The sequence below is a fragment of the Charadrius vociferus genome, unplaced genomic scaffold (genome assembly GCF_000708025.1).
Source record: "Charadrius vociferus isolate BGI_N301 unplaced genomic scaffold, ASM70802v2 scaffold385, whole genome shotgun sequence".
Lineage (NCBI taxonomy): Eukaryota > Metazoa > Chordata > Aves > Charadriiformes > Charadriidae > Charadrius > Charadrius vociferus.
In genome coordinates this window covers 1,808,687-1,818,109 of record NW_009648925.1, presented here as the reverse complement: position 1 = coordinate 1,818,109, position 9,423 = coordinate 1,808,687, and the positions used below count along the sequence as shown (strand labels likewise).

The 9,423-nt window shown below is 42.3% G+C and overlaps 1 protein-coding gene across 1 annotated transcript; it reads right to left on the bottom strand.

Annotated features, from left to right (window-relative positions):
• Nucleotides 1-2,846: 2,846 nt before the first annotated feature.
• On the bottom strand, nt 2,847-7,333 carry DTX3L (deltex 3 like, E3 ubiquitin ligase). The gene is made up of 4 exons (XM_009887307.1): nt 7,301-7,333; nt 5,466-7,007; nt 4,518-4,735; nt 2,847-2,916 (listed from the first exon to the last, which is right to left on the bottom strand). Exons 1-4 carry the CDS (start codon nt 7,331-7,333, stop codon nt 2,847-2,849), a joined length of 1,863 nt encoding a protein of 620 aa, XP_009885609.1.
• Nucleotides 7,334-9,423: the final 2,090 nt, after the last annotated feature.

The window sequence follows — 9,423 nt, the reverse complement described above, 5'->3', positions numbered from 1 at the left end:
ACCCGAGCCGTGGCACGAAGTGAAGCGACCCGTGCCCATCGTTCCCCCTCCGAAACACTTCTGCAGCACACTGCACCAGATTGCAGCAGGATCGTCTCCCGCTCTGGAGACGTTCAAAACCCACCTGGACACCGCCATGTGCAACTTGCTCTAGGTGACCCTGCTCTGGCTGGGGGGGGTTGGACTAGATGATCTCCAGAGGTCCCTTCCAACCCTGACCATTCTGTGTGATTCTGTGTGGGAGAGCGCTCTCCTCGGAGCACCGGTGCCAACCGGTGGGGATATCCTCAGCTGAGCACCCAGGGCTTCCCCTTGCCCTTCTGCTGTCTCTTGCTGCGTGTTTTACTAATGCGCCCAAATATGAGACACCAAAATAGCAGGTAAATGAAAAATTTCCCCCCTAACCAACATCAAAATAACATGGTTTAAAAGTTACACAAGCACTTTGTATAAAATTGTAACAGAACTGTGACTGACCTTTAGCTGAAGGCCTGAAATTAAAACCTAATGGGGCCCTTTGCACCTGGGCTAGATGTAGAAATAATTAAACTTAACTATGTCCTTGCCCATCCACCTGGACTAGATGTAGAAACAATTAATGGAAACTTAGATCAAAGAAATGGAATTGTTGAAGGATTACCATATTGAGAGCTTAACTGAAGGCAAACACGGCCCACGCAGGTAGTACACCCCCGTCTCTGATCGAAGCACGGAATGACACCACATACTGTCTTTGGAATGGAGTTTAGATAAGACCCTCTTGTAAATAACGAGCATGCTAATCAAGAGGATCTCCCAAAATGTTTAAAACATTAACTTGAATGCATATACATGATATACACTATAAATACTGGACTGTCAGAAACGCGAGGTGTGCTGGCTGTTGTTAAATGCCCGGCCCCCGATTCTGAAGAATCGAAATAAAGACAAATCTCTCGACTCAGTGTGTCGATTGGTTTTTGCACACCGGCTGAAGAACCCTTATTTAGGGACAATATAGCTTCACTGAAAGTTCATTGAGGAAATAGATAATAACCAAATGTCATTAAATATGATAAGCACGGGTGGACGTCAGCTAAATATAGGTGTTGTGAGCAGACCCACAGGGGTGCCTTTGTTTGTCAGAAGGTGATTAATCTTTTGCCTCCTAATGCACTGTTCTCTCAACCTTTAGCCCAGGCGCATGCTCTCCTCCCTTGCTGTAACCCAGGCAAAATGCCTGACTTCGATTGCAAATCGGGTGGATTTATTCCTAACCTGTACAGCTATGATGAGAAAGTGAAAGTCTGTGCGACTGGTTAGAGGGTAAAGGCTTGGGAGCCCTCAGTGACAGTCAACAGGACTCTGCTGCAAAACTCAGCCTGCAAAAACTTTGCCACAGGTAAAATGGGAACCCGTGAACTGTCAGCTTGGGGTCCGACATCGCCAGACTGGCTTAGTGGGACAGAAAGTGAAATGAGAGACCGAAAGAATTTGGGGAGATTTGATCTCCACAGCTGGTTTCAGTGTGCAGAAAAGCACGGTCATTTAGAAACAACTGGAGTGTTGGTATCTTACTGCACAGATAAGGAAGGAAATTTGAAACAGTGTAAAACGTGAAAACAAATACAGTAAAACAAAACCACAGTAGGAAAGACATCCCAACCCACGTGGAAACCAAACAGTGCCCAATACTACGCAATCTGAAAGTCAAGGTGATAAAGCAGCACCGCCTGTTTACAATGTGGTGGCCTTAAAAAAAAAAATAATAATTTTTTTTTTAAAAAAAGAGGGGGCATGGGGTCCAAATCACCCCAAATCATGACACTGCTGGGAAGCTCCTAAATTAAAAAATAATACACAACTGTACATACCTAAACCAGGAGGAAAAACCTGTACAGAAGAATGCAGAACTAAGCAGATGGTACTTTTATATTTTATTTATTAGTTACATTCAACAGCCTAACAAGAATGGTTTAACGAACAAAAAATTATGGCTGCATTAAGTGAAAGCTATTGTTTCACACCACCACAGAGGTAATTAGCAGGCTATTTAGACAGTGCAGGGTAGCAACAAAGTATCTTTATAATACAATTTAAACCATGTATTGGAAGCAATGGGAAGAATATAGTTGACTTAAAAGTTGTATTTAAGCTCAAACACGATGCAAGGCACAGAACCAGGACCCCATTATCAGAGGTGGCCACAGGCACTGTCACTTTCCATTTCCTCTGAGCATTCGGCGCTTCTGCAGGGTTAAAAATACAGCAGCATCCACGCACCCCTTCCTACATTATCCAATGTCACGTTGAAAATCCAAACCACTAATGCCGTATCTACTCCGAAAAGGAAAAGAAGCAAAAGATCACAGGGTCATCATAGCTGATACTAAAACAGCTGCATAAAAATTTTCCAGCAGATGGGTTACATGATGCTACCCGTGATGACAGACATAATTACACAAAGCTAATGTAAGTGTTTGGTTGAATAAAAGCTAGCAGTGGATCTGTCGGTTTTGGTGGTCAGACTGAACGCTCGTGGGAAAAAGTGCAGATCGGATTCACTGATAAAATAAGATACACAATTTGATATTCAACAAGGGCAACAAGTACTGATGCTGCACTCACAAGACCCAAATTCTGTAAAGGTTACTCACAGAGGGAAGCATTATTCAAGGAACTAAATGATGTGTAAAAAGAACATACATCATTTGATGAGAAAAAGATTACTTGGCTGGCTGTGAAATACGAGTGGTTTAAGTACAGCAGTTGAACAAAGTAACTTGTTTCTTCTTAGTGTTTGAATAGTAAATTAACTGCTACATGTTCTGTTATTACACTTCAGAGCTGACGGCTGATAAATTTCTTCATTCAATTCCTCTTGCTTTCAATTCTGATCGAACCCGCTGCAGATAATCAGGATCAGGGTAACCAAAACTAGAAGAAGAAAAGAATTGTTTGGGCTACTTCTGCGATGAAGCACTTGACAGTTCTGCAGAACCTCCTCATCAAAGTATTTTAAAACAAGTTATGCACTTACTTCTTACTCCACAGAGAATACAGACCCTATTTCGCAGGTCAGAGAGGTGGTACAGACAGGGTAGAGCTAAAAACTTAAGAAAATGAGCAGCTGAATTTGCTTGTACAAACTGACACTAAAAACTTGACTTTCAAAGCTGCCTGCTGTCTCACTTGAAAATGACGGGGCACTCTGGGTGTGCATCTTTCTAAAAATCAGACCTGAGGCGTATCCAAGTGAGTATTCAAAACACAAATTTAACAGCACCTCCGGATTTTAAGTAGCACATCACCAAAAGTGTGTATGAAGCAAGTGATAACTAGGGAGACCATTTTGGGGGGGGGGGGACACGACACACGACTAAAGTAAAACTGATACTTTTTGCTTTTTTTATGATCCTAGCCCAGGAAGGAGGATCTGGACACCAATCTTTAGAGCTTGCAGGAAGACACCTGCCCCTAAGAGGCTGCAACAAGCTTGAAAGGACTGTTCCGAGCCTCCCTCCTCTCTCGGTAAGATTTTTTTCCAGGAGCCAAACAGTTTACTGATATAATCTGCAGTTAATCATATCTTTAAGAATGGTCAATTGTATGTGCATCAAAGGATGGAACATAGCGATGCTGACTGGAAGACCATTACACATCAAGGAACTGGTCATCCAACAGTTAACCGGGCAGGTCCAGGCCTGTGCCATGCTGTGCTGGACGTGCGGCGTGGCCTTTAGACCCGTGGTGGGGCTGTGCACATCCCCTGGCTGCAGGACAGACTCAGCCAGATCACTCTCAGAGAGGTGCTGCGGGCAGCTCCCACTCCGCACCGGTGACTACACCACCTGCGTGTCCTTGCTTTTATCTAGAAGTGCAGCAAGTCCTCAAACAGTGCTGAACAGACTCATCTTCTACTAAGAAAATCTTGTAATACCTCGAACGACCCAAATGGGGTAACCCTTTCTATGGTCGGCATCGGCATGGCATCTTGTGCTCTGATCAGAGGCCCACTGGATGCTGCGTAACTCAGGGCTCCTAGCATCTAAAGGGACATAACCACATCTATACTACAATGTCTTTCTTCTTGCTGTTAGCTCTAATAAGTAGAATTTAAAGTCATATTTTACAGAGCCCAGGTGCTGTCTTTCCTGGGATCATAACAGACCAGCACCTCCAGGTACAAAACAGCAGGTTACAGAAGAGGCTGAGATTGGGAGTCCAGCCTCAGCTGCTATGAAGAGCTTGCTGTCCTGTCCTGTACTAGAAGTAATTTCTCATCTGAGTAGTTAACTGAAAAGGTGCTTTAAACAACTCACTGGTGAATGAGTGGCCTGAGGGGCAACGGAAGGCTAAGCTCATCCTTGCTCCAACTATTCAAATTGGTGAAGGTGATTCAAGTCTGGATCCATAGAGCATTCCACAATCACTTTGATAGTGACAAAATCTGAAAGCTCCAATGTGGTAAATATTCAGGGTAGCCTTCCTGACACATCTGAGTAGCAACAAAATTACATAAAGAGAAAACTACTTACTTGGTAGGTCCTCCAGCTATGGAAGTTTTGTGGTGAATATCATTCCACGTGATAACATCTCGTACACCCGTAGTACGTGACTGCCCCACTGTGAAAATCAATTTCTGGTTGAAGGCTCTTCTGAGGAGCTGCAGAATTTCTCGCCCTTCTTTATTGTCAGGTAAATACGCTGTTCGAGAAGTTGAACAGTAGGGTTTCCCTGGGTTTGGATGGTTGTTCTGTTTTGTAGAAAAACAAAATAAAAACCACATGGTATGTCATAAACGCTTTGAAAGTGTGAAAATCACAGATCCCAGCTTTTGCAATACTTTTTATCCTGCCTTTGATTCAGAAGAATATAGCATGACAGATTTTATTTTTTTTTTCTCATTGGATAATTTCTTTCCTGTAAGTTTCATTCACATTTTCTTGTCATCACTCATACATCCATAGTCATATTTAAATTTGGTTTTCCTCTTTGCTCTCCCAAATGCGTATCACCCCACCTCCAACTTTTTCATTTATCCCATTTTCGGTCCTAGTCATGACTCTAAGCACATAACATAAGGTGATTTCTCACCTGGAAAGCTTACAAGCCAGCGCACTATTTGTCCATTGGTGTCAGCAGCTAAGAGAATGTCTTCGAGAATCTTTGTTATACTTACAAAATTGTGTTTACATGATATCACTCCATAGATTTCAGTTCAGTTATTTCCAATGTACAAACTAAAGACAGGTAGCTCTGTCCCGGTGCATATAAAATGGAGGGCTACCATTTGACTACTTCATTCCTACTATGTTACTTAATTGCACCCAAAAATACTGAATTAAATACTTGCAGATTTGTACAGAATGAAGAAATGTCTCTCCTGGCCATGCATTAAAATGATGGAAAAATAGTTAATTTTATATTCAATATTTGTTTTGTTGCAGGAAAAATAACTTTTATGAACCTTTAAATATACTTACAGTTTGAATACCACCGCGCATATTATATGTAATCTCAATAGTACCACAACTGGGATAACCAGGGAGAGCTGAAGACATCGTTCTAGTTGACATTGTTCCCTCTGGTTGGTCTCCTTCCATGAGTCCATAGACAGTATTACAAACAGGACAAGCTTGCTTGTAAGTCATGGCCTGGTCGATGCAACTTTTGCAAAACGCATGATTGCACTTGCTCAGAATTTCTTTATTCTTAATTCTCTCCATGCAAATCGGACATGCATCTTTGTCGTCCTCTTCCGTCTTCGCCTTAGACTGTACTTCAGAAGAAAGATTATTCTTTTGCCTGCCATTGTATTTCTTCTCAGATGCTCCTGTAGCTTCTTGATAGCTGAGATCAGAGGACAGTGGTGTCCTGTTTTTAGTTTGTGTTGAGTCCTCAATCTTAAGAAGGTTCATAATGTGCTCTTCAGCAGCATAAAGATGGTTTGGTAAACCACTTAAGATGAATTTGTCTTCCTTCTTCTTAAGTTTTACATGCAGATCTTCCAATTGTTTTCCATTAAGTAGCATACTTAATCTTTTCTTCTGATCTTCTGAAAGCTTCGAGCTGATGAGTTTTTCTCTTAACATTGCAGAGGCATTCTGAAATGCGTCGATGAAACTTTCAGTAGCGTGTGAAGACAGATCAGAAGTTTTGATCCTAGGCCTAAATACTATGAGCACCTTCTTGCCATATGAACTGTATTTCTTTTCTATGACTGTATCAAATTTGTCTTTAATGTCTTCAATTTCTTTGCTTAATATTGTTTCCAGCAATTTGAACACAGAAGCATCAACTTCTATTCCATTCCTGTATTTGTACAGTTCAGATGATATTTTCATATTCTTTTCAGTTTGGCTGTTCTCGCCTTCCTCCGCTAGAAATTTTTTGGCAGCTAAAATCTCACTCGCCGGACCACGGAGTAGCAATTGATTCCCTTCCTCTTTGGCAAGCAGATTACTGAACCTAGCATTTAATTTCATTATTGTCTCACTTAATGTGTAACTGTTTGTTACAGGAATTTTTTCCTGTTTCAGATCTTCTACACTTCTCTGAAAAGTTCTGATAAAAAAATCATTAGCTCCTTGTACTGATGCAGGACTTTTAGCAGAAGTGAAGAATACTGATGTTGTTCCATTGTAATGATCTTTACTTCTTATACACACTCCAAAACGTTCCCGTAGCAATTTGATTTGTTCTTTGCAGGTATGATTGAAATATTCATATAAAGCTGTCAGAACTGTAAGCTCATTCATTTCTTCAGTCTTCAGACCATTTTCATCTTCCAAACCCTTCTTACTTTCAGAATGTGAAAAATTATTATTTGTGTCATTGCCTGCAAGGACATCCTTAAAGTAGTGATAAGCTTTTTCAATATCTTTAAAATCTCCTGTCAATTTCTCAGAGCCATCCATATTAGGATTTCCTTCTCTCTTTAAATTTGGACATATAATGGTAATTTTCTCCCTCTGCTGTTCAGTGAACATACTGGTATTCAAAGTTGCAGATACTGTAAGAAATATCTAAAGAGAAGACAAGAAGATATCAGTATTTGTTTTTTCTAAGGTCCTCTGCTTGCTGCTTCTGTATTTTGAGTAAGGAAAAGCTCTATCAGTAGGGCTAGATTACTATAGGCACATTTGTGCAGTGTTTCTTTTATGTCAGGTATACTGACATCACACTCATATAAGTAAAGCAATCTGCTTTTAAGTTAGCAGCAAAAAGGAAATTTGTTGAAGTCATCAGCATCCCGGGAACAGAGACAATAACTTTGCTACTTCGTTTGAGACTGCGACCAGCACTCCCTGCTCCTGACCTCTGGTGACGTGGTTAGCATAACTAACGCCATTTTATAAGGCTAATGGCCATTCTCTGTGACTGAGCTGGTCACGTATTAGTCCCTTTTCCCCTCATTATCAGGCCCTGAAGGTCCTGCACACCACACAGACGAAGCAAACAGGTTTCTTCTTCCACTCCCTGTCATCCTCAAGGTTCCTGGGCACCAGGCCGATTACTCCCCTCCTTACCAGCCTTGAAGGTCCCAGGCACCGCGCCAACCAGATGGTGATGATCACAGAATGGAGAAGTGTAACAGCATGCAGACCACTGTCTACAAAATCAAGCAGTTGCAAGCCCTAAGTGGGAACTTGGCCTGCAACTGCTGCCAGACAGTGAGACTCGTGATCCTTCGGTGGCCAGGGACACCTCCACCGACCTCTGCTTCCTCCGAGGACTGAATGAATGACTCTTATTCTTTTATGCATTTTTTGAGTCTAGATAATGATTATTATATTGATACGGCAAGCCAAGTATTAAGTTTTGACATGATGTGCAGAGGGTCCAAGTAATTAAAAACCATAAGCTAAGCTGTGCTATAAAATTCAGTGCTACACTATTACTTATAAAATTGCGCTACACTGATTCTGCTTGTAGAAATCCTATTCTGATCATTAATTCTATGCTATGCTATGCTAATCATAAAATCCTGTTAAAAAGAAAAGCTTTAATTGTAACTACAACTTAGTGCCGTCATCATTCTGCCAAGGATCCCCAAAAGAACCGGTCTGTCCCCTTTGTGTCGGGTGACAGAGACACAACATGTTTTACCAGCACATATATTACATTGTTCTTTAATTATAGTAGACTTTCTAGTTTTCTCTTACCACCCTTCTTTCAAAAAAATTCCCAAAAGTCATGCTTTAGGTAGGTCAGGCTTAAGGCAGACAATAGGATGTCGAAAAATAACAACAAACGTTCACATCTCTACTTGGCACAGACAGAAGGATAAGGGAATTTGCAGTATACTGCTACAGATGTCAGATAAACACTATGTTAGCACATGCTATACCTCAAACGCTACACCTATGGTACTATGCAAAACAGGGCAAACCCTCTGGGCCAGATATCAGCATCCCTCTTGGTAGAGCCACATTCACATCATGTAACTTGTAGCCTGGCCCCACCCCATGTCCCTAACACATGGTTGATCTTTTCTTTTCTGCATAACTTTTAGTTCAAAGTGTCTGAAATAATGTTTCCTGTGCTACATCCCATCAGAGCAGATTTTTTATTTAACACTGAGGTGAGGGATGGAAGTAATTAGGGCTGTTTGAAGGTACAAAACTCTCTGAAATAGTATTAAAGGTCTGTGTAGCAGGAAGGGATAGAAATCTCACAAAATTCTTCCACCTTTCGGGAGCAGTCCTTGGTGCATACTATCCCCCGAATCACAGAATGGTTTGGGTTGGAAGGGACCTTAAAGTCATTGAGTTCCAACCCCCCTGCCATGGACAGGGACACCTCCCACCAGCCCAGGTTGCTCAAAGCCCCATCCAGCCTGGCCTTGAACACCTCCAGGGAAGGGGCACGTACCACCTCTCTGGGAAACTTGTGCCAGTGCCTCACCACCCTCATAGTGAAGAATTTCTTCTTTAAAACTAATCTAAATCTACCCTCTCTCAGTTTGAAGCCATTACCCCTTGTCCTATCACTGCATGCCCCTGTCAAAGGTCCCTCTCCAGCCTTCCTTTGGTCCCCCTTTAGGTACCAGAAGGCTCTATAAGGTCTCCCTGGAGCCTTCTCTTCTCCAGGCTGAACAAGCCCAACCCTCTCAGCCTGTCCTCATAGGAGAGGTGCTCTAACCTGCCAGGGTGCTGCTCTGGGGAGCGGTGGTTGGTACGTGCCAAAGCCATGCTGGAGACCGTGCTGCCTGTGAACGCGTGTGGATGACCTGTGGTCCAGCACTCAAAAGTCACTCCCTTCCCCCATTTTATTGACTAAGACAGCGTAACTGACATCTGCTCGGCATGAAATACTGAAGCGCAACGCAAAGTTAACGCAAAGGACTTGTGGAACTACAAGCGGGGCAGCTCATGACACTGCTCGTTACTGGTGTACCTTTTTGGTAATGTCTTCTCCTGCCGCGTCTGGGTGGCCCGT

Bases quoted from the DNA above. Each gene is read 5' to 3' on its own strand.
- DTX3L (XM_009887307.1), bottom strand. From the start codon at position 7,333: ATGGCGTTAGTTATGCTAACCACGTCACCAGAG. The intron at 4,736-5,465 runs GTAAGTATATTT...TCTACAAAACAG, and splicing joins TGCGCGGTGGTATTCAAACT to AACAACCATCCAAACCCAGG. The intron at 2,917-4,517 runs GTAAGTAGTTTT...TTCTTCTTCTAG, and splicing joins ATAGCTGGAGGACCTACCAA to TTTTGGTTACCCTGATCCTG.